Raw genomic sequence first — 25,161 nt, 5'->3', positions numbered from 1 at the left:
TTGATAGAAGAACAGTAATTGAATCTGTGAGCCCTACTGCTTTCTGATGACGCTAATTGGTCACGTCTCATGAGAAGCCTACAGTTCAAACCAAGATCTTCTTTTGCCTCAAATGACAATAGCCTTTTGGCGGAGTCTCCCCAGATCTACTCAGATCACTTTCCAATCTTTATTCCAGGAGGTAGTCAGAATTGTTACTTAAGAAAATTTGATCTTGCCACATCCCTGCTTAGAACCTGTGGTGACCACTCCCTGCTCTTACGCGCAGACTCTGAAGATGACCTGCGAGTCTGCCATGGTCTGGCCCTGCGGCCTCTTGCTCCGTGTTTCACACCCTTTCCTGGTTCACTCAGCTAAGCCCTGGCTGTGCACCCTCTCCCACCTCAGAGGCTTCACACAGGCTGTTCCCTCTGCCTGAAAGGTGCCTTCTTTCTTCCTGACCTGCAGTGGTAGCTATGCACCCCGCAGATCTCAGCTCAAAAGCCTGTGTTCTGTGCACTGAAAGCCTGTGTTGGGGCCTACTTTAGATGCTTCTCTAGCAGTCTGATTTCCCAAACGAAGCCCCAGGCTCACTTTACCACTATATCTTTTTTTATCCATTTATTAACACCTGTCTCTCCTGTAAGGCCGGCAGCTCCACGTATGCATCTGGACCCAGGTTTTTAATCACTTTAGCAGCGTACTTTGGAGAAGGAAATGGCAGCCCACTCTAATGTTCTTGCCTGGAGCCCCAGGGATGGAGGAGCCTGGTGGACTGCCGTCTATGGGGTCGCACAGAGTCAGACACGACTGACGCGACTTAGCAGCAGCAGCAGCAGCAGCGTACCTTCCTAGCACAGTAATTGACACACAGGAGCTATTCAAAAAACTGTGCTCAGTGAATAGACAAATTATTTTTTACTTGGAACAGGGTCCCCAAAACATGTCAACACAGTACTTTGCAGTTGTATCCCACTGCCATATAAATGGGCTTCCCAGGTGGCACTGGTGATGAAGAATCCACCTGCCAATGCAAGAGACACAGGTTTGATCCCTGGGTGGGGAAGATTCCCTGGAGGAGGAAACAGCAGCCCACTCCAGTATTCTTGTCTAGAGAATCCCATGGACAGAGGAACCTGGCAGGCGACACTCCATAGGGCGGCAAAGAGTTGAACATGACTGAAGCGACTTAGCACAGAAGCACGCCATATAAATACATCTACGGATTTTTCACACATTACATTGTATGTGGTTAGATTGTCTTCATCATTCATAAGAAAGAAACTAAGGCCAAAGGGAGTGAAGTGACTTGTCCAAAATCATTCTGGGAATGTGTGAACAGAGCATGATGAAAATTCAGGACCACAGACCATGACAGTCCAGGCAGGAAAATGGAAACTACAAATGAAGATCAGATCAAATCAGTCACTCAGTCGTGTCCGACTCTTTGTGACCCCATGAATCGCAGCACGCATGACGATTGTCTTTAATTGACCTGTATCCAAATTTTGCAAGTATCTGTTGTTAAGTCCCTTACTTTGGGAAATTCACCCTAGTGAGAGAAAAAAAAAAGGGGTGGGGGGACAAAAAAAATACTTCCCAGAGTTTGTTAACTTCAGTCAGATGGAGAGAAATTCCTAGCACTGACTAGAGCAGTGCCATCAGGACAGGGTGTCCTGATTTTTGTGGAGGTTACGGTACAGTAAGACAGAGGAGATTCACGAACTTGAACTTGAGGGCAGGCAGTATAATTATTGGCATTTTACAGTGACTGCTGGTCCTTGGTTTATTTTTACTTCTCATACTCACGTGGCCTTGACCCAGCAGTCCGGGCTCTCGCCAAGCACAATGTAATTACGCATTGTTGAGATGAAAATCTCTTGGGGGCATCCACCTCAGGCTTCAGTCCTGGGGCCATAGCTTCTGAGCCCATGTCAGCTTTTAACAAACTTTCTCCTCCATGCAGTGTTTAATTGGTGTCTATGGAAAGATTGCAGCTACCGAGATAATCGTTCTCTCTGTTCTGGGACCCTCAGTATCCACGCTGATTTTGCTTCTTCTCTCTGAACCTATACTTACTTGCCTCTGGATTTAATCTCATAGACTCCTGCCGGGGGGCAGAGGGATGTGACTTCTTGTCTTTTATTGAGCTGAAGTCAGTGGCAGTCTATTAGACTGACAGTCCCTGCTCTCCCAGTTATTAGATTATGTGACTTCAGAAAATCTCTGAACCTACCTGAGCCCTATGTTTCCTCATCTGTATGATCAAGATGATAAGAAAAGCTGCCCTGTGGAGTTGATGTCTCAGTCAATTTATATGATATATGTGAAAACTCTTCATAAAGAAATACACAGATATGATGTTAATATAATCAAGAGCGCAGTCATAGTAGATGCTAGATTTTTGATGAAGACACCACTTCTGCTTCTAAGAAACAGATCTTTCCATTAGAGAAAATAAGCCATGAGCCCAACAAAATGTAATAATGCAGTAGAGAGGCAGTGGAATTTCAGATACTTAAGACTTAGACAGTGCAGTCTGACAGGCCAAGTGTGGACTGACATTTACTGCCAATGGAACCTTGGTACAGCATTAAGGTGACCGAGCTTCATTTTTCCCGTTGATACGGTAGAGATAAAAATAATACCTACCGGTAGAAAATCAGTAAAAGAACATATATGCTGCTTTTAGCACATAGTAAGAAGTCAAGCACCAGCCTCCTTAGCAGACAAATTTAGAAACTAATAATTTCTCAGTTAATAGAAAGTTAGGTTAAAATAAGGAATCCTATAATGCTGTGCATATATAAATACAAATTATTTTAACTTAAGATATATATATATATTTCTTGGCTTGTCTTTTGAAGTAGCGCCAGAATCTTTTCTGAGGGAGTTTGTATACTCCGTTTGACGTTTTCCTGGCTTTCTTACATAAACCACACTAGCATTTGTATAGTATTTCCAACTTTGGTTTATTGAAAGTGAAGCAGTAGTTTAAAGACTCTTAAAAAGCAATCTAAATGTTTGTAGAATTTTATGAGCCCTCCCAACCTTTTTCAGGTACTTCTCCTTTATTTAATTTGATGGCAGTTCTTTCATCAACTGGTCTTTATAGAATTTTCCCACAGAATCCAAATGCGTTCCCACAGAAAAAGACAGCTCACATTTCATTGATTTATTTGACTTTTAATTCCATGATCTCATAGTAGCAAGTACAACTGGCATAAGCAAGCTTGGGAATAAACAAAACCAACTCTCGGTGAGAGTGCTTGTTCCTTGGAGGAACCAGAAGCACGTGGGCTTTCTAGGAGCGTAACTGACCTGCCACGAGCATTCCGTGTGCCTGGAGCATCAACCAACCGTGGAAGAAAGCATGTCAGTCATGTGCCAAGTCAGTTGTAGGCAGGTCAGTTACAGGAGCGTGTCCTGAGAGGGGAGCTCTTACTCCTCCTAACTCGTCACTATAACAATAAATAATGATAATAATAGTTCACATGGAATCACTGTTTATTATTATGCACCAGGCACAGCTTTAAACACCTTACATAATGTACTCATGAATCCACACAACAATCCTGTAAAATAGATTCTGTGATGCTTCCCCTTGTGTAAACATAGAATTTGAATGGCAGTAAAGCAAAGAAGGGAGAGAGATGTATTTCTGTCAGGAAGACTCAAAGAATCCCCTTTTCTCTTTGCCCAGGTTATTCTGTTCATCCTTTAAACTTCAGATCAGACCACTACTCCTAAGCGGTGCTTGTCCTGATGCTGGACCGAGCCACACTTTCAGCAGTATGCCTTTGCTGCGTGCTGCGTGCAATGTTTTTCCACCACGTGGCTCATTTGCAGGGGTCTGTTTAATCCCAGACTTCCCCTACTTGAGCACAACCTCTGTGAGGGTGGGGATTCTTTTTTTTTTTTTTAATTTAATTTGATTTATGTATTTATCTTTGGCTGGCCTGGGTCTTCACCGTTGCATGAGCTTCTCTCTAGTTGCGGTGAGTGGGGGCTCTTCTTTGTGGTGCCCAGGCTTCTCTTGCTGTGGAGCAGAGGCTCTGGGGCTCACGGGCTTCAGTAGTTGCGGCTCCTGGGCTCTGGAGCACAGGCTCAGTCATTGACCTGCACAGGCTTAGTTGCCCCAAGGCACGTAGGATCTTCCCAGACAAGGGATCGGATCTGTGTCTCCTGCAATGGCAGGCGGGTTCTTACTCCCTGAGCCACCAGGGAAGGAAGGCGAGGATTCTACTCTTCTTGTTCACCAGTGTGTCCCCCCAGTGACAGGTAGGTGGCACGTAATGACACAGCGTTTACTGACCTGAAGTGAGGGACCATTTGAGGTGGAAGGTGAAGGATGATGATGCTTTGAACTTGGGGTGGAAAGATGGTTGTTTAAGAAAACAGCATATACTTATGAAGAATTGAATGTGACACTGATTTCACCCAGACATGGGAAATAAGAAATCAGAGAAGGCACATAAATCAAGATTGAGTACATGGGATCTGGAAGCAGCCAGTGTGGTGTAGAATCACAGTGAGTTGTGAGCTCAGAGCTTCTGGCCCTAAGTGTCCTCATCAGTAAAATGACAATAATAACAGTGCTTTCTCCCCAGAGTTATTGTGAGGATCACCCAAGACAGACATGCAGCGTTCTTCAGTTCAGTTTACTCAGTCGTGTCCAACTCTGCGACCCCATGGACTGCAGCATGCCAGGCCTCGCTGTCCAACGCCAACTCAGGGAATTTACCCAAACTCAGGCCCATTGTTTCCACTGTTTCCCCATCTAGCTGCCATGAAGTGATGGGACCAGATACCATGATCTTCGTTTTCTCAATGTTGAGTTTTAAGCCAACTTTTTCACTCTCCTCTTTCACTTTCATCAACAGGCTTTTGAGTTCCTCTTCACTTTCTGCCATAAGGGTGGTGTCATCTGCATATCTGAGGTTATTGATATTTCTCCTGGCAATCTTGATTCCAGCTTGTGCTTCTTCCAGCCTAGCATTTCTCATGATGTACTCTGCATATAAGTTAAATAAGCAGGGTGACAATATACAGCCTTGATGTACTCCTTTTCCGTTCCATGTCCAGTTCTAACTGTTGCTTCCTGACCTGCATATAGGTTTCTCAAGAGGCAGGTCAGGTGGTCTGGTATTCCCATCTTTTTCAGAATTTTCCACAGTTTCTTGTGATCCACACAGTCAAAGGCTTTGGCATAGTCAATAAAGCAGAAATAGAAGTTTTTCTGGAACTCACTTGCTTTATTGATGATCCAGCAGATGTTGGCAATTTGATCTCTGGTTCTTCTGCCTTTTCTAAAACCAGCTTGAACATCTGGAAGTTCACGGTTCATGTACTGCTGAAGCCTGGCTTGCAGAATTTTGAGCATTACTTTACTAGCATGAACTCCGGGAGTTGGTGATAGACAGGGAGGCCTGGTGTGCTGTGATTCATGGGCTCGAAAGAGTCAGACACGACTGAGTGACTTAACTGAACTGATGCCCATTGAGTCCGTGATGCCATCCAACCATCTCATCCTCTGTCGTCCCCTTCTCCTCCCACCCTCAATCTTTCCCAGCATCAGAGTCTTTTCCAATGAGTCAGTTTTTTGCATCAGGTGACCCAAGTATTGGAGTTTCAGCTTCAGTATCAGTCCTTCTAATGAATATTCAGGACTGATTTCCTTCAGGATGGACTGGTTGGATCTCCTTGCAGTCCAAGGAGCTCTCAAGAGTCTTCTCCAACACCACGGTTCAAAAGCATCAATTCTTCAGCACTCAACTTTCTTTATAGTCCAACTCTCACATCCATACATGACTACCGGAAAAACCATAGCCTTGACTAGATGGACCTTTGTTGACAAAGTAACGTCTCTACTTTTTAATATGCTGTCTAGGTTGGTCATAACTTTCCTTCCAAGGAGCAAGTGTCTTTTAATTTCATGGCTGCAGTCACCATCTGCAGTGATTTTGGAGCCCCCCAAAATAAAGTCTGTCACCGTTTCCACTGTTTCCCCATCTATTTCCCATGAAGTGATGGGACCAGATGCCATGATCTTCGTTTTCTGACTATTGAGCTTTAAGCCAATTTTTTCACTCTCCTGTTTTCACTTTCATCAAGAGGCTCTTTAGTACTTCTTCAGTTTTTGCCTTAAGGGTGGGTCATCTGCACATCTGAGGTTATTGATATTTCTCCCGGCAGTCTTGATTCCAGCTTGTGCTTCATCCAGCCCAGTGTTTCTCATGATGTACTCTGCATATAAGTTAAATAAGCATGGTGACAATATTCAGCTTTGACGTTCTTGTTTCCTGATTTGGAACCAGTCTGTTGTTCCATGTCCAGTTCTGTTGCTTCCAGACCTGCATACAGATTTCTCAAGAGGCAGATCAGGTGGTCTGGTATTCCCATCTCTTTCAGAATTCTCCACAGTTTAGGGTGATCCACACATTCAAAGGCTTTGGCATAGTCAATAAAGCAGAAATAGATGCTTTTCTGGAACTCTCTTGCTTTATTGATAATCCGACAGATTTTGGCAATTTGATCTCTGGTTTGTCAGCCTTTTCTAAAACCAGCTTGAACATCTGGAAGTTCACAGTTCACATACTGTTAAAGCCTGGCTTGGAGAATTTTGAGCATTACTTTACTAGCCTGTGAGATGAGTGCAATTGTGTGATAGTTTGAGCATCCTTTGGCATTGACTTTCTTTGGGATTGGGATGAAAACTGACTTTTTCCAGTCCTCTGGCCACTGCTGAGTTTTCCAAATTTGCTGGCATACTGAGTGCAGCACTTTCACAGCATCATCTTTTAGGATTTGAAATAGTTCAACTGGAATTCCATCACCTCCACTAGTTTTGTTCATAGTGATGCTTCCTAAGGCCCACTTGACTTCACATTCCAGGATGTCTGGCTCTAGGTGAGTGATCACACCATTGTGATTATCTGGGTCATGAAGCTCTTTTTTGTATGGTTCTTCTGTATATTCTTGCCACCTCTTAATATTTTCTGCTTCTGTTAGGTCCATACCATTTCTGTCCTTTATCAAGCCCATCTTTGCATGAAATGTTCCCTTGGTATCTCTAATTTTCTTGAATCTATCTCTAGGACCTCTAGTGTTCTTAGCATATACCAAGCAGTAAACAAATACTAGCTCTTAGTGGGGTTGCCCTAATTGTTATTAAATAAGATTAGATCAGTGTTTTGAAGTGAAATTGTGGAGGGATTGAATACCTAGCTGTGGAATTTGTATATTACCTTTTAGATGATGAATAGCCTTTGGGGAAAAATACCAGGAATGCAATTAGGAAATGTTCTCTAGAGAATCAGTGGAATCTCTCACCAGGATGTAAAAGGATTTGGTGTTTCTTCCCTGTGCTGACATGAGCTTTACCACTGATCTGTTGGCTAGGGCAGTGGTCCTCACCATCACCAGGAGGGCTTTTTGAACACAGCTGGCTGGACCCTTCCCCCAGGGTCTCTGATTCCATAGGTGGGGGATGGGTCCCAGGTCCAAGATGATAGTGATATTGCTGGTCTGGGGACCAAACTCACCTTGGATTGGAAGCCTCTTTTCACTGCCATAAGTATAGTCTCATCCCACGATGTGTGCACTTGGTGGAAACCATGCAAAAATTAGTTCCCTTAAGGGCATCAATAGGATATTGGGAAGGGGTGAAGGAGTGGGGGAAGGGGAGGAATGTGTTGGTTGAAAAGTTTAGGAAATATTAAGTTTTTTTAAAAAAAATCAGTAGAGAAGGGATCATGCGTGTATTTTCTAAAACTTGTCTGGTCACAGAAGCATTCTTTCTAAATGTTTTAAAGGGTTTGGGTTCCTCTGCACACAGCAGAGGAAGAGAATGAGTTACTCCAGGTGGAGAGGCAGTGGCCCAGAATACTTGGTGTGCCACCACAGGCTGTGAGTTCCTGACAAGAGAGAGCCTCAGCCTCCAGCCAGACTCCTTTGAGTTGAGTTTCTAACACCTTCTGCTTAAACAGATGCTAATGGCTCAGTCTCCCAGCAGGTACAACTCCTGCTGAGAGGTGGCAGGACTGCTAACCAGCAGCGGCCAAAATAACAGCAGGAAGATACTCAGTCTCTGGTATAATTAGGGAATAAATTTACCCCATTTGGCTTAGAGGCATTCCTAACTCTAAAAAGTAAACTATTACTAAGACAAATACCTTATGTACAAGACAGATACCTTACATATAGATTATTTTGTTTTGCAAAGGACTGTCACAGCAGTGGTCTTATCTGATCCTTGTATTAACTTGAGAGGGTAGAGCTAGAACACGGATTAGATTCCCCAGGCACAGGTGAGAAAACTAAGGCTTACAGAGATTAACGACCAGCCCAGCATTATGAAATAATACGCCTTCTTTTGTTGCCCTCCTGTATAGGCATAGCCCTTTGTTCTTGTTGGAGAATATGTGCATTAATAATTACACCAAATCTTCGTTCATTTACCCATGCGTTCCTTCATCCAGCAGATACTTAGTGATTACCTGCTAAGTGCCAGGCATTGTGCAAGGGGTCCTGGTGGAGTGGTGAATAAGACAGCTCTGTTTACAGAGATCTTGAGATCGGGCCTGCGCCTGTGCTTTACCTTGGGAATCTGGAGCTCAGGAAGGCTAAATGGCCTAAGACTACAAAAGCATACAATGCCATAGCTGTCAGGGAGCCTAAAAGTTCATCTAACCTACTCCCGTCATTTTATTAAAGAGTGAAATGAAACAGAGCTGTCGTTCAGTCGCTCAGTCATGTCCGACTCTGCAACCCCATGAACTTGCAGCATGCCAGGCCTCCCTGTGCTTCACTGTTTCCCAGAGCTTGTTCAAACTCATGTCCACTGAGTCAGTGATGCCATCCAGCCACCTCATCCTCTGCCATCCCCTTCTCCTCCCGCCTTCAATCTTTCCCAGCATCAGGGTCCACTGAGTCATTGATGCCATCCAGCCATCTCATCCTCTGTCATCCCCTTCTCCTCCCGCCTTCAATCTTTCCCAGCATCAGGGTCTTTTCTAATGTGTCAGCTCTTCTCCTCAGGTGGCCAAAGCATTGAAGCTCCAGCTTCAGCATCAGTCCTTCTAATGAACATTCAGAATTGATCTCCCTTAGGACTGACTGGCTTGACTCCCTTGCACATATGCACACTATATTGCTTGTGTATTGCTCTGTAGCACACCACCACACATTTAGAGGCTGAAAGCAACGCACAGTTATTATCCCGCAGCTCCCATGGGTCAGAAGGCTAGGCCTGGTGTGGCTGGATCTTTTGCTGGTGTCTCACAGGCAGAAGTCAAGATGTTGAAGTTGTGAGTAGAACCCTCTTCCAAGCTCAGTCTGGTTGTTAGCAGGACTCACTTCTTTGTGGTTGTAGGCCTGAGGTTACTTTTTCCTTGCTGGTCATTGGCCCAGAGGTCACTCTTAGCTCCTAGAGGCTATTCTCCAGTCCTGGCACATGGACCACTGCGCCTTCATAGGAACAAAGGTGCAGCAAGTCCTTCTCTTGCTTCAGTTCAGTTCAGTTCAGTTCAGTCGCTCAGTCGTGTCTGACTCTTTGTGACCCCATGAATCGCAGCACGCCAGGCCTCCCTGTCCATCACCAACTCTTGGGGTTCACTCAGACTCATGTCCATCAAGTCAGTGATGCCATCCAGCCATCTCATCCTTTGTCGTCCCCTTCTCCTCCTGCCCCCAATCCCTCCCAGCATCAGAGTCTTTTCCAATGAGTCAGATCTCTCCAAATTCCCTTTCTGCCAGCAGGAGAGAAAACTCTCTGCTCTTAAAGAGATACCTCTAACTAGATTAGGTCACCTAGATAATCTGTGTGCCAAATATCAGGACACAGTCTTGGGAATGATATCTTACCATATCCACAAGTCCTGGGGTTAGAGCCTGGGAAGAGAGGAGACGTTTTTAAAGTTCTGCCTCATTCAGTTAAATAACTTGGGTAGTAATGGAACAGGGAAGAGAGATCCTGGGTTCTCTCCGGGGGCTCAGGGTATATAATAGTTTGAATACTTATTGCTGTTTAACAAAGTGACCCAAATTTAGGCCCTTAAAGCACCAATCATTATATTATGCTCATGATCTGTGAGTTGGAAATTTGCACCAGAATTGGCTGGGCAGTTCTTCTGTTGCACAGGAAGTTACTTGCAGCCTCTCAGTGGTATTCCACTGGCAGCTGGGCTGGGCTTGAGGTTCTAAGAAAGCTTTGCTTGCATATCCGGAGCCTTAGCAGAGAGGGTCAGAAAGCCAGGTTCAGCTGGGCAGCTCCCATCTTCAGGGTCTGTTCATGTGTTCTCTCCAGCAGTGTGGTCAGACTGCTTATAAGTGGCCTCAGAGCTCCAAGGGAAATTTTCCAAGAAACAAGAAGTAGAAGCTACTGGTCTCTTGAGAGCTGAGTCCGTGAATCGCTAAGTGAATCGCTTCTGCCCCGTTTCAGCAATCAAAGGTGCCGGGAACCCGTCCAGATTCAAGGGGAGGTACCAGAGATCTCCTGTCCGTGGCAGGAGTGTCAGAGGATGCAAGGCTACCTGCTGTACATTGTGGGCTTTTCATTTGTTTGTTTTTTTCCACTGTGATACATTTTAGTACAGAGGGCAGCGCACTGTTCACGGACCTTGTGAAGAAATATTTTCTAATACAAACCGGCCCTTGAGAATCTTCATCAATCAAGACAGCGGTTGTTTTAGTGGCTTTATCTTGTGGTTTATGCCCCCTACACCGTGCTTCAGCCTGGGTAAATGTTGTTGTTCTTCTTTTGTGCTCTTGGAAGCTGGTTAAAGCAGAGGATGTTCCACAGTATAATTTTTATTATTTGGAAAGGGTACCAGAAGTGGGAAGGAAGGGGATTGTGCCAGCTGTGGAGTATTCCAGAATACTGGGGAAATAACCACAGGAAATAACCGCCAGACCTTCTGAGAGAACCCGAACGAAAGTTCCACTGATACCTGACCCCCGCATAAACACCTATGCTGATTAGTAGACCACAGTGACATTCTGTGTCTCCTAGAAAGATTATCCATTCAAAGCCAGTGTCCAGTAATGCTTGAAAAGTGTGAATATTTCCTTTCCCCCAGTGCACAGGCACCTAGGGAGAAGGCTGTGCATCCCCTTGAGAGAGGGTGAGCTGTGTGCAGGGTGCCTCCTTCCTCCAAGGAAATACTCTGCTTTGGGGGGTCCAGGTACTACTTGTGACCTCAAGTGGGTTATTCTCAGGTGCCCACGGACCAAGGCTTGCCTAGGCATCATTCCAGTCTGGAACTCTGAAAATCCGCCATGCTAAACACACAGACTGCTGCACCCGCCATAGTTAATTGCTGCTTTCATGGGCCCTGGGGCTTCCCTCACAGCTCAGTTGGTAAAGAATCCGCCTACAACGCAGGAGACCCCAGTCACTTTTCACTTTCACCTTCTTTCATGGCCCCTGACCTGCTGATGGGTGTATGCACCATACCAGTGCAGGCACCCTGCGCGGCGGGGGGAGGGGGGGGGCGGGCGGGCAGCGAATTCGTGACAAAGATCCATTTTGAGTGTGTATTCAACTGTCCTATGGAGGAAGAGGTACAAGCCCACAGATAACCCTTGGCTGGCTCAGGGCAGCCTGCTGTCAGTCACAGAAGCCTAGAAGTACCCTCCCAACCATTGGGGCAACGAAGCTTTTAACTAAGAATATGTTTTGCATTTCTTTTCTATTTATGGGGGTAAAGAAGGCAGTGAGGCCAAACCCCACAGCACCCCAAGGGTGCACGCTCGGGGTGAGGGGCAGAGATGTGTGCCGGCAGCTGACTCCCGCATAAGAGATGCACAAGGCTTGTTCAGCCCAGCACTACCAGGGATCTCCAGGCCCACCCCTGGGTGTCCTTGTGCATTTGTAGCAGGTAGGGCAATTGACTCACTCCGTTGACGTAAGACAAGAAAATAAGCATCTTCAGACCCTTTTTGTTGTTTTAGTTTTTCTTTTTTTTCTTTCCTGAGGCTCAGAAGTGGCTTCCTGTTCAGAATAGACTCCAGAGGAGTGAGTCAGAAATAGAACCGAGTTCTAACCATTTCTGTAGCTCTTTATCCTCTTCAGCACCATTTCCCTGTGCTCCTCCCCACCTCCACCCTCCACATCGCCCAACAAACTCACACCTGGGCAAGTTGTAATCTCAGCAATGTGACAACTCACTGGTGACCTTGAGGACATCATGTTGCCTCTCTGAGCCCAGTTTTTCATATTCTTAATAATCCCTGATACCCTTTCCAATCCAACCTATGACACAGAAAAAGTGTGCAGATCGAAATCTGAGAACCCATTGGAAGAGCTTTAGAAAGTTTAAAAGTGATAGAAAAATGTAACATATTGCTGCCTTAATAGTGTTTTTCTGGTTGTTTTAAAGGATTTTTTTGGGGGGTAAATGTTTTATGGAAGTGTTAGAGTTATATAGCAAGTGAAAATCCCGTTAAGTGTGCAGCAAGATGAATTTTCACAAAATAAATTCCTACATGTAACCAGCACCCAGATCCAGGAGCAGGGCGTCATCCCCAGGGCAGAAGCCCCTCGGTCCTCTTCGCTCCCATCAGGTACCACCAGCCTTCCCTCCAAGGGAGTCACGCCTCTCAGGGCTGCTCCCGCTCTAGTGCAGTTTTCCCTCTTTTACACAGTGTGGCCCTTGGTATCTGGCTTTCTTTTACCTTTCGTTCTTCTGTGAGATTCCTCCGCGCTGTTTCGTGTGGTTTCGGCACACTCATTCGCAAGGGCACTCCGCTGTGTTTCTAGACCTCTGTTCTCCTGCTGCACAGTCTCCAGCATGGGGCTGCAAAGGACGTGCTGCTGTCTTCCACATGCCCTGGGGTGAACTTCCGTGTGCATTGTGTTGGGTGTCTACTGCTGCTGCTGCTAAGTCGCTTCAGTCATGTCCGACTTTGTGCGGTCTGCTAGGGGCGGGCTTATTCAGCTTTACAGATGCTTCAGTAGGTACTTCCTGATTTTCCCACATTGCTGAGCCAGTGATCTCTGTTGCAGGTAGCACAGCACAGAAGAGTTTTCCATTGTTCCACGTCCTTGTGGATATGAACATACACTTAGTGTGTGTCGTCCTTTTTATTTTGATCGTAGCATCCTGCAGTGTATCCCGTTGCAATTTTAGTGGACGTGGTCCTGATGACTAATGACATGGAGTTTCATGTGCTTATTGCCTTTTGAATATCCTCTTTTTGACCTGCCCAGTCATATCATCATTATCAGTTGCCTACTTCCCCTTTTGGTCATTTTTTGGGGGTAGGGGAGACATATCACATTTATTAAACAGTTTAGTGAGAACTTTGTGAAGAAAAATGTAAATCGTGATAATTGCATCTCCTCTGGTTTAAAGAGACTCAGAAAGGAGTGGCAGACTCAGGCAGTATGAACTGCCTTCTAGCCCAGCATCCAGCCAGCGTAGGAGTTATTTATGGACTATAAATACAGTCTGTGATTGGGTAGAGGTAATGCAAATATATTTTCTAACTCAGGCTTGTCTTTCCACTCTTTGAATGGTATCTTTTGATGGATATGTTTTAATCTTAATATAGCCCTATTAATCAGTGTGTTTTTTCCCCCTTTATGGTGAGCTGTGTTAAGAAATCTTTACCTACTCCAATCTCGTAATGATGCCCCTCTCTGTTTTCTTCTAAAAGGTGCTTTAGAGATGCTAATATTGTATTACTTTTCACATTTAGACCTATAATCCCTCTGTTAATGAAACTGGGGTATAGAAGAGATTGTGTCAAGAAGAGATTTTGAGGTTGCTGTTTTAATATCAATATTCAATGGATCCAGCAACAATTATTGAATTCTTTCCCTGGAATTTTAAAGCTGTACTTATTTCAAAAGGACCATTTTCTTTGTGAGCTCAAGAAGAACACAACAGTTTGTTTTCGTGAGAGACAGTGTGCGCCTACTCTATGTCAGGAGCTTTGCATCCATTATCTTATCTGATCTTTAAGACAATCCCACAAGTAATGTATTATTCTTCCATTCTGTAGTTGAGAAAACTGAAACTTAGGAAGGACAAGCGATTAGCTGAAGGTTAAGTAATGAGCAGCAGAGCTGGGATTCCATACCCCATCTTTTCTGACTCCAGAGCCACATCTAGCTCTTTCTTCAAGCTTCATGGTGACAGCATTCATTAGAACCGTGGAAGGTGAGTGACCAGTGAGATTAGGACATTAAGCTATAATCAACTGGGCTGTTCTAGTAACCAAAAGGAGTATTTTTACCTGGAACATTTATGAAACACAGTTATTCTTTGCCCTCAGTAATAATAACGGTTAATGGTCAATCATAGCGCCCTTTCACTGCAAACCTCCCAGGAGTTTTGTGTGTCTGATTCTTGTTCTGAAGATTAAATGTAAGGTAGGTATTACCTTTCCCGTTTGACAGATAAAGAAACTGAGGATCAAAGAGGTGAAGTGAGTTATCCAAGGTCAAATGTCCACAGCAAAATAGTGGTAGAGCAGGCCCAGCATTTCCTCGGCCGAGTCCCCCTCCCTGCCTGGATCGCTGACCTCGAGGGCCACCTCTGTACTTCAGGATGCAGCCCCTTAGCCCTGACCAGCTGCTTCTACCATCCCTGCCTTTCGGTCTGTGTCTGCCTTTCTGCCTGCCCACTGCCCAGGAAGAGTAAGTCGCTCTTGCAGCTCTCCACCTGGGAGCTTCCTGCTACTCTAGCCTCTCTGTCAGCCCTAAGGAGGCTTCTGGATCCTTCCTTCACTTGCCTTCAGCACAGCCATGCCCCAAAGCAGAAAGCCAAATTTGAAAATGTTACCTGTCACCTCTTTCCAGACACAAAACTGTAACTGCCAAAGCTGTTTCGTAATCCTTCCCAGTTAAACTTCTGACAATCTGATTTTAAAGACTGTCAGATTTTTGCATTGCTGATCTTCCTCTCCTGCCTTCTGCCCTCAGCTTCTGCCCTCCCCCCAAAAGACCTATTGCCTTCACGGCACAACACCAAACCAGAAAACATCTGCATCGTGGGGAGAGACCCCAGGATTCTCTTCGGGTCTTTTTCCCACTGCTGTGAACTGTTCCAGGAATCTCTGACATCATGTGAAAAACTGAGAGAAAGAAGAAGAAACTATTAAGTCAAAGATAGGAGCTCAGAGAGGGGAATGATTAAAACTAAATAAGAATGTGGGGAGAATGGACACTGAGTGGGTCTGATGGCCAGTTCCAGTTCTTGCTGGCATGTCCATAAACTGAGGCTTCTTTCAGTAGAGCTCCATGCATGGATATATTCATCTACTGTCAGCACTGTTAATGTAACACACACACAGAGTCATACACAGCACACCCCCCAAAACAGTGCATCATCAGAAACCTAAGAACAACTGTTTGTCTTCCTAGTCTCTGCTCTGTAAAGTACACAGTTTGTAGAGTCTCACAGAATTACTCAGACACCCATTACAGTGTTACAGAAATACCAAGGAAGAAGCACAAGGCATAAATAATGATTCAGAATTCCAATTTCATTATTTAAAAAATAAAACTCTCCCTTTTAAACAAACACTTCCGGTAGGCAAATGAGACTTCTGGATTCTAGTTTTCTCTTTGAGCCTAGAGCTGTTCTCCCCTTTCTCCTTGGCACTTGATTTGTATGATCGTCCCTAAAATGCCACTGGCCTGGCACTGCATTCCTGTCTTGGTCAAAACCTCCAATTAAAATCAGCAGGAAGTTTGCTAGAATTAGGAATCACAGCCTGGGCTCCCCACCCGGGTGGTTCTGAGAGGGAGGTGTGCACCTTTGAAAGCACTGATGGGAAGCCCCGGGTGGCAGAGTCTCTGCCCTCCAAATGCGGAGTGACTCCAGCTGTGCTGCCAGGAGGCCTGTCAGTTCCTGGGCAAACCCTGGCTGAGGCCAAGACCTAGCCTGCAGGGGAGCAGCGGGGGTATCTCCGTGGACCACCGTCCAGCTCCTCCTCCAGCCTGGGTTTGAGAGGGGAGGAACAGTACAGTGGGGAGTGGAGGGCACAATGGGGTTTGGATGGAGACATCCTGAGCTCTGATCTTCTGTGTCCATGCTGTGTGACCGTGGGCACATTGCTGTCCGCTCTGGTCCTCCGAGCCCTCTCGGTGGGATGGAAATCACGAGGCAGTCCTATCTCCTGGGGCTAATGTGAGGGTAAACGCTGGCTGCCATGATAGAGAAAGTACTTGGAAAACATCAACCTTCCACCTCACCAGACCTCAAGGCTCAGGTCTAAACATGAGGGAGATGGGCTGGATATTTCCAGGGCTGCTTCTTCTCGAAGGTTCTCTGCCTCTGTGGTCAAAGCTGCTTCGTGTGTCACCTCTGTGGGAGCCTGCCTACCAGGCCCCAGGGGGTTCCAGCTTTAGGAATGAAAATGCAAGTTCCTGCCCTCCTTCCTTTCCTTTCATCAACACTCCCCCGACCCCCACTCCATCAGAACAAACTGGGGTCCTATCCAGCAGAAAGATGCTGAATTGGACGTATTGAAGTTCATGTTTGGCTGAAAAGGGAAGATGCTTTGGATCTCCAGGGACAGAGAAAAGTACCTTAAAATTTGGTGCCCACTGTCACACATGGACTACCTTGTGGTGGGAACTGTGCCAGCCCCCACCCCCCGGAGCTGGCCTATTAAAGTGCTCCTGCATTGCAAGGGTTGAGGCGGGCTGTCGCCAGCCAGCCTGGGAAATGGTATTTATAGATCACGGTCCCTCCAACCCCTGGTCCCTAGCCTTTCCCTGAGCACTTGTCGGTGAGCTCCAATTATCTGTGAATGGAGCAGAGGGATAACTGGCAGGTCCAGGGGAAGCAGGAATGTGCTAATAGGCCCTTCACACGTTCAAAGTTTCAGTATTTTCCCATTATTTCCATTTACATCTCTTCTTATGGCATGCTTCCTTCTTTTGGCCGGCTGTAATTTTATACTGTGGTTCGTCGGAAAGCGCGCCCATGCTGGAGTCAGAGAGCTTGGTCTGGAATGTGGAATAAGTTTGTGATGTCAGACAAGTCTGCCTGCTTCTCGGGGCTTCGCTTTCTGTGCTGCCAATGGTTATCCAGGCTGCTCTGGGAGAACTCCGGCACGGAGCCTGGTGTACAGTGAGTGCTTGGTGGTTGAGCCGCTCACTGACTCCCTGGGCTGGCTTTAAGCATGCCTGCCATCCAGCCTGGCAGGATTTCTGAGGATCAGTGACCGCTCCCCAGAGCAGTAGCTAGAGGTGGAGAAGGTGCAGGAGATTGCTCTGATGGCAGTGGAGTCCTCATTATGAGAAGCTGCTTGTGCTAAAAGGACAGGGGTGCAAAAAACTGGGATGAGCTTGTTTTTTCTGGTTTCGCTCATCTCTTCAAAATGAAGGACTTTGGAATCTAAGGAAAGTTCACTGACATTGGGAATTGGGACTTAACAGTAACATTTCTACCCGGTCTGACCACTCTCTGGGCCCTCCTTCAGAAAAGGATTGTTTGCAAGCAGATGGCCCATCAGGGGTCTACATTCCCTGATTCTGGGAGTTACAGTACTGCAAGGCATGGCTGAGTTGCTTCATTCACATTCCACCTACTCTGATTACAGGGCTTCCCTGGTGGCTAAAGAATCTGCCCGCAATGCGGGAGACCCAGGTTCGATCCCTGGGTGGGGAAGATCCCCTGGAGGAGGGCATGGCAACCCACTCCAGTATTCTTGCCTGCAGAATCCCATGGACAGAGGAGCCTGGCGGACTTTCAGTCCACGACACGACGGAGCCACTGCCACTTCCACTCTGCTTCACTCCGTCACCTCTGCCCCTCTCCCGCCCCTCCTCCTTCACTCTGGGTTGGCCCCTGCTCCCGCACCTCCTCCAGCACCCAGGATTCCCGGGGCCCCACCTCTCTCCTCCCTACTCTCTTCCTCCCGCCGGGTGCTCCCCACCCCCTCCCGGGCGCCCGCCTCCTTCGTGGTCCTCCTCTAGACCCTTAATGCCTTCTTTGATCCGGCCCACAACCTCACGATTATGCAGGTGCCAGGCAGCTCTCGGCTGCGCCTCAGAGGGCCTCTGTCCCCGGTGCCTCCCGCTCGACAGGGCTGGAATCCTAATCGGCCCCTCGCCCCTCCGCCAGTGGCCGCCTCCCCGGGGGCCTCCATCTGCCCCCTCCCTCCCACCCCCAGGGTGCTGAGAGCCCGGCCACAAGGAGGCATTGATTCAAGGAGAGGGGGGTGGGAGTCCTGACAAAGGGTCCCAATGATGAGACACGAGAAAGGGGGCGCTCTCCGGGCTTATAGAATGCCTTGCAGATGGGAGCAGAGGAGCTCTCAATGGGGTACTGTCCTGTCGCCTGGAGAGGGAGTGACGGGGCTAAGTGTGGGTCCTTTGAAAGGGGCGTTTTGAAATGACGCTCTGGTCAGATAGAACCACGCAATCGGAGACGTGTGGCGGGCCCCTGTGGCTCACAGCACTCTCCGATGACTCAGACCCCATATTCAGTCGATGCTCTGGCTCCGGAGGTGGGAGCCGCGTGGCTCATTATCATTCCAGCTCCGTTTCCTGAAGGCTGGGCCCTCTGCTGTTCTCCAGGCTGTAATAGGATTGGTCCACGCGAAGCAGAGACCGCCGAGGCCTGGAGCTGTGTGGGTGGAAGGGATTGAAAACTAATACTGCAGCTTGGGAGACAGAAGCGGAGTTTGTTGTTGTTTAATGAAAAATAAGAAAAAATATTAATTTTGGTCTGTTCATTCATTCAGTGTTCGTTCACTCATTCATTCAGCAAACATTTCTGGGCTCCATGCTCAGAGAAGGAGGGCTCCCCTCTCTCATGCCTTAGAGCCTGGAGGGGAAACTGACCAAAAAAATAGGGGCTGCAATACAGTGTTCAGAATGTCCTGAGGGAGGTTTCATTGCCACAGCCAGGATCATTCCGTGGGCTTAAAGGCAGAGCCCTTTCAAGGAGCGCTCTAATTATGCCTCCATTTTCTCTCAGCTGATAAGCAGGCAGCATTCTAGGAAGCCAAGTTTCAACAGTATCCATTTCCAAACGTCCCAGTAACCAAATGGTTTCCCTCCACCCCAGAGAGATAGGGAAATCCTGAAAGTGTCTCAGTAGCTTCAAAAGAAGAGCTTATTCTCTGGGATAAGAATACTTATTATTACCTTTAATAATTGGTCTATGCCTGGCTCTGTGCTAAATGTTTAAAGGCATCATCTCATTCAGTCCTCTCCCTCAGCGCCTAAGATAGGTTTTATTATTCTCCTTTGCATATGGACACTGCATCTCAGAGACATGAAGTGACTTGTTCCTTGCAGAGCCTCGAACTAAGTTCAGCCTGGGCCAGTGCACGAGCCGTTCAGGATTAGGCTGCACTGCTTGTCTCCTGGTTCTTGGTTTGGCGATTGTGGCTGGGCAGAGGAAGCGAGAGAACAGGCGCATGGCTACCACGTCGTACCAGAGACACAGCACAATGCAGAAGGGCTTCTGTCTCCAGTTTTCTAAAATGGGGATCCCTGGCAGTCCAGTGGATAAGACTCCAGGCTCCCAGTGCAAGGGGCATGGGTTCGATCCCTGGTTGGGGAACTAAGATCCCGCATGCCACACAGCATGGCCTAAAATAAAAAATGGGGGATCAGGAGCCACTGCTACCATTGTCATCCTCACAACAATACTGTGGCACTCAACAGCCTTAAAAAAACGCTTCCTTGACTCTTTGGGGAAAAAAAAAAAAAGCCTTGGCTATGAGCCAGAAGGTTCCTCTACCCACTCGCTGTATTATTTGCCTCCAAGCTTCTCTTGCCATGTCTAGAAAATGGAGCTGAGAGTCCCTTGGCAGGAATAACAAGAGCCTAACTTTTATGGAGCCCCTAATACCTACCGAGTTAAGGGCTAAGACTTCACATAAAAATTCATGCCATCCTTACCACAGACCAGCGTGGGCAGAGTGATTAGGGAGGTGAGGGAAACCGCCAGCATTCCCCGGGCTCAGGAGTGGAGGAGCCAGGACTCAAAGAGATCTCAGACTGACCTCAAGTTGCAAGCTATTTTGGGGGTGTTGTTGTGAAGCTCAAGTGAGAAATGGGAGGGTAAAAAGTGCTAGACACATGTAAGGAATTATTCTTACTGTGGAATACGGCCAAGAGGGGACTTGCACAGAAATGAGGAAAGATGAGAGGCTGCTAAGCTGACTGTCTTACATCTTTTTTTTTTTTTTAACTTATTCTTCTGTTGCTTCTTATCTGATTGAGTATCTGTCTTCATTGGAATGTTCCAGAGGCTGGAATCCGGGACAGGCTCGGGTTTGTTTATAAAAGTGTTGAGGGGCTGTGGAGAGGGGGACCTAGACATTTGTAATGTGATGGAAATTTCACTGAACTGAAATTTCGGAGAAAAATGGGGGAGAATAGCATCTTTCTTACATGTTTTGAAACTGCAATGTTAGGATCACGTGAGATCATCAATATGGAAGCACTGCCATGAGCTCTGGAGTAATATAAGATAGAATTCGTTTTTTGCTGAAGTTTTTGGATGTTATGGGAGGAATCTGTGAAGAGGGTTGAAACATCAGGTGTAGGTTAAAAGAAATAACCCCTCAATTCGTCTTTACTGCTGACTTGCTACAATCTGTTGTCATTCAGCAGGGTTTTTGAGTTTATACACTTTAATTTTCTGAATCAAATGCCTTTGAGATGAATGAATAATAGATTTAGAAAGCTGGGAGGACCTCAAAGAACACTTTTACTTCATCCCTTTCCTTTTTACACATGAGGACACTGAACATTAGAAGGGGAAGTAGAAGGTCATATAGCTGGTCTTCAACATTACCCAGAGCTACACTGTCACTCCCAGCAATGACATTCAGTGCTCTTCCTGTGAGAACTGCCCTACCCTGTCCTTTCATTCTCTGGGCAGCCCCAGTTTGCATGAGCAGCTGGAGAACCACAAGCCCACCCATGATGGCTAACATTCTCCATCTCCCCTCTGTCCCCCAGGACAATTCAGCAGTGGCTTGCAAGGGTCCAGTCGCTTCTCTACTGCAATGAGAACGGGTTCTGGGGCACCTTCCTGGAGAGCCAGAGGAGCTGCGTGTGCCACGGTAGCACCACACTGTGCCAGCGCCCCATCCCCTGCATCATCGGTGGGAACAACAGCTGCGCCATGTGCAGTCTGGCCAACATCTCTCTCTGCGGCTCCTGCAACAAGGGCTACAAGCTGTACCGAGGCCGCTGCGAACCGCAGAACGTGGACTCGGAGCGCAGCGAGCAGTTCATCAGCTTCGAGACCGACCTGGACTTCCAGGACCTAGAGCTCAAGTACCTGCTGCAGAAGATGGACTCGCGCCTCTACGTCCACACCACCTTCATCAGCAACGAGATCCGCCTCGACACCTTCTTCGACCCCCGGTGGCGCAAGCGCCTGTCCCTCACTCTCAAGAGCAACAAGAACCGCATGGACTTCATCCACATGGTGATCGGCATGTCCATGCGCATCTGCCAGATGCGCAACAGCAGCCTGGACCCCATGTTCTTCGTCTACATCAACCCCTTCAGCGGGAGCCACTCGGAGGGCTGGAACATGCCCTTCGGCGAGTTCGGCTACCCGCGCTGGGAGAAGATCCGCCTCCAGAACAGCCAGTGCTACAACTGGACTCTGCTGCTGGGCAACCGGTGGAAAACGTTTTTCGAGACGGTCCATATCTACCTACGCAGTCGGACTCGGCTCCCTACCCTCCTGCGCAATGAGACTGGCCAGGGCCCCGTGGACCTGTCTGACCCCTCCAAAAGGCAGTTCTACATCAAGATCTCGGATGTGCAGGTGTTCGGGTACAGCCTGAGGTTCAACGCCGACCTCCTGCGCAGCGCCGTGCAGCAGGTCAACCAGTCTTACACGCAGGGCGGCCAGTTCTACTCCTCTTCGTCTGTCATGCTCCTCCTGTTGGATATTCGGGACCGAATCAATCGCCTGGCCCCCCCTGTGGCCCCGGGGAAACCCCAGCTGGACTTGTTCTCCTGTATGCTGAAACACCGCCTGAAACTGACCAACAGCGAGATCATCAGGGTGAACCACGCCCTGGACCTCTACAACACTGAGATTCTCAAACAGTCGGATCAGATGACAGCCAAGCTCTGTTAACCCGGGCTCCTGGCCGCGGGCGTTCCCTTTTGTTGTACAAACAGAACAGAACCAAGCAAAGCAAAACAAACACACATTTGTAAAGTGTAATTACTATTCAAAAGAAAGGAGGAAAAGTCTTCATTTGTTGGAAACGAAAAAACGTTCTAGCAACTGTATAAAACCGTGGGGCATGTTTGTTATTTCTATACTCTGTCGTGAAGAAGGGTCTCAGTCTTGGGAGGAGCTCGGAGGGAGGTGCTGCTCAGGCCTCAGGTGCTGGATTGAGTGGGGGGGATGGGAGAGAGCATATGCAACGAATTGTAAAGATCTCTGCTGTGCAGGTGCTACGATTAAACACGAAAGAGAAAGCTATATGTAATGTACAACCGACACTGCCATTTTTCCTTGTGGGAGGAAATGGACATAGATAAAGAAGATATTTCTTCGGTTACGATTTCTTCCCTCTTTATGCCTAATTCCTTGTGGTTCTTTTGACTCGTCTACACATGAGGGTGGAGATATAGTGACAGCACTGTCTCACCCAGATAGCTTCTCTCACACTAAGTAGACTGAAGCTCACTGAAGCTGAACAACAGGGGACCCTGGGACCCTGGGGGAGAGGCATTCACATAATCACAGGGTGTTAAAACCATCAGGAAACCTTTGAGATCGGCCTGTTGATCTCCTGGATTGCATTTGGGAACTAGCCTCAGAGAGGACTGGCGAGCCCAAGGCTACATGTGGTTACTGGCCAAACAGCGAGGTGAACCTGCCTTTGACCCCGTTGGCTGCGCTCCTTCTAACATCACGCTGGCCACGGTGGTGGTTACTCCTCTAGCTGAGCTGCCAAGGGATGGAGTAGCTTTCAGTCTCAGGTTGTTTTGATAGCCCTTTTTTTCTTTTAACGAAGAAACCCATTTCAACTAAATTGTCTCCAAAAAAAAAAAAAAAATGGTGTCAGATACCCTGGAAGCGCTCTGCATATTTTACTTTGATTTAAAGTCAACACCCAAAATAAAATAGGGTGGGTTTTAAAATTGCATTGGTCTGCCAGGCCGACTTCCCCAAGTAGGTATCTAAAACATGATCCTTTAACTCAGAATACACACACACACACACACACACACACACACACACACAATGCACTAACACTGCCACTTCTTGGGCATCTCTGAAAACTGAGAAGCCTTGTCTGGGACTTGGGTTTAAATTGAAAGGAGAGCTGTAAGGAAGAGAACTCATTTCAAAGCACATCTGTAGAGGATTGGGGCAGAAAGCATGTCTTAGCCTTCAGGAACTCTGCATTTATCTTCCTGCTATGGTAGTACTTGCTAGAGATGCTTCGAGCATCTGAGTCATTTCCAAATTGGCAGAGAAATAGGATCACACACGTCAGGGTTGGGAGAGAAAATAGGACTCCTCTGGTCTTGGTGTCTGCCCAGTGCAAATCTTATCTTTGGGACATCACCCCTGTTTGCTGACTGGCCCATTTCTGGGACAGGAAACCCATGTAGTTCTGTCTTCCACATTCCTTGGAGTCCTCTTTTACTGAAGGGGATCAGTAGTGCTCATGCCAGCTTATGTTATTAAACAGATCTAATTATTAGATGGTTCTTCTATACATTTACCAGCATCTGTGTACCTTCCACTGACTTGTTCCAGTTCTAGAATGTACATTTCTCATGTCAGTGCTTTCGTAGATAAAATACAGAAACTATCTCAGGGCTCACCAGAGTCTGTAACACTTTGACTCAAAGAAAACACTTACCCCCACCCCTACCTGTATAGTTTAAGATGAAAGAAGGAGGCTTCAGTGCATACAACACATAAGACCTATCTAGTTTAAGTATGTGTGTGGAGGGGGGAAGTTATATCCTTTTTTTTTTCCCATAGTGAAATTCCAAATTTAATGTTCCAGTTTTTAGTATGAATTAGCATGTATTCTGATACCAATTTAACAATTTGTGCTTCACACCATCATAGTTGTTTGGCCCGCAGATTTTGAGCAGATTCGGTATTCATTTAGGTTGGAAATCATTCATGCAAAAGTCACATAGCAGCTATTCATCAAGCAAAAGATTTTATAGCAGGTCAGTAAACCATCAAACATCTCAACAGCCCACACCCTCTACACATGGAGCCGTGACCACTGGGCCACAGGGAAGTCCCTCTTCAACACTTGGGAGATGAATGGGGCATGCCAGAAAAATATCTGTAAGGAAACGGGTTATGCTTTTTGTGCCCCTCATACATTAATGAGAAAGACATATGAACCAATAAAAAATGAATAATTACAGTACACCATGATGAGTGCTGTTGTGGGGTCAGACACGCAGAGAGCAGCCCTGAAGAAGTTATGAACTCAGTTCATGCAGTTGGTACAGCCTTTAGATGAACATGCTCATCCTGAGTGTTGAAAATGAAAAGGACTTGGGCAAATAACAAGAAGCCTGTTCCCCAGACTTCACCACCCATGTGTGTGTGTGTGTGTGTGTGTGTGTGTGTGTGTGTGTAGGAAGGTTTTCTTCTCTTTACCTTGACAGTATTACTGAATAATTACATCATATCATATTACAAAGAGAATAAACAATGTCTAATGATTGGAAAGGACAGGGAAATCAGATAAATTTTCAAGGACAGAGAGATTCAGACATCAAAATATTTGTTCAAAGGTGAAAGGAAAATACTTTTATAAAAGAATACAACGTTCTGGGGATTTTCAGGCACCTTCTTCTTGGGTCCAACTCTTTGAGCTAACAAGGTCCCTCCAGCTATTGGGGAAGAGAAGCCTGAAGCCTTCAAGTGAGATTTTAATTCAATTAGCATCTTACCAGTTTGATGCAACAACCAAGGACCTATGGTGTCTGATTAATATGCTGATGCTAAGGCAAAAGAGTGAACAGAATGCCCCGTTGGATAAGCCTGACAGCAAAGCGTGGCATTGCCATGGAAACCACAAAAGGCCATTAATTAGCTATCAGATAAAATCATTGGAAAATTCTGGACCCTGGCATATCTTCCCCCTTCAAAGAGGAGGGCAATAAGAGGTCACACTAACAGCAAGGCTCCCTTCATTGATTGAAATCATAATTGCACAGAGACTACATGTCATAAGTGG

At 46.7% G+C, this 25,161-nt stretch overlaps 1 protein-coding gene across 1 annotated transcript in view; it reads left to right on the top strand.

The window, feature by feature from the left end:
- The window catches only part of BRINP1 (BMP/retinoic acid inducible neural specific 1), a 198,869-nt gene extending 174,530 nt beyond the window's left edge, over nt 1–24,339 (top strand). Inside the window, exon 8 of the mRNA XM_027550652.1 lies at nt 20,921–24,339. Within this exon, the coding sequence (XP_027406453.1) occupies nt 20,921–22,061 (1,141 nt within the window). The 3' untranslated portion in view covers nt 22,062–24,339. The remainder of the gene's footprint in view (nt 1–20,920) is intronic.
- Nucleotides 24,340–25,161: the final 822 nt, after the last annotated feature.

This window comes from Bos indicus x Bos taurus, chromosome 8, assembly GCF_003369695.1.
Source record: "Bos indicus x Bos taurus breed Angus x Brahman F1 hybrid chromosome 8, Bos_hybrid_MaternalHap_v2.0, whole genome shotgun sequence".
NCBI classification, from domain to species: domain Eukaryota; kingdom Metazoa; phylum Chordata; class Mammalia; order Artiodactyla; family Bovidae; genus Bos; species Bos indicus x Bos taurus.
This window is presented reverse-complemented; position numbering and strand designations above follow the sequence as displayed.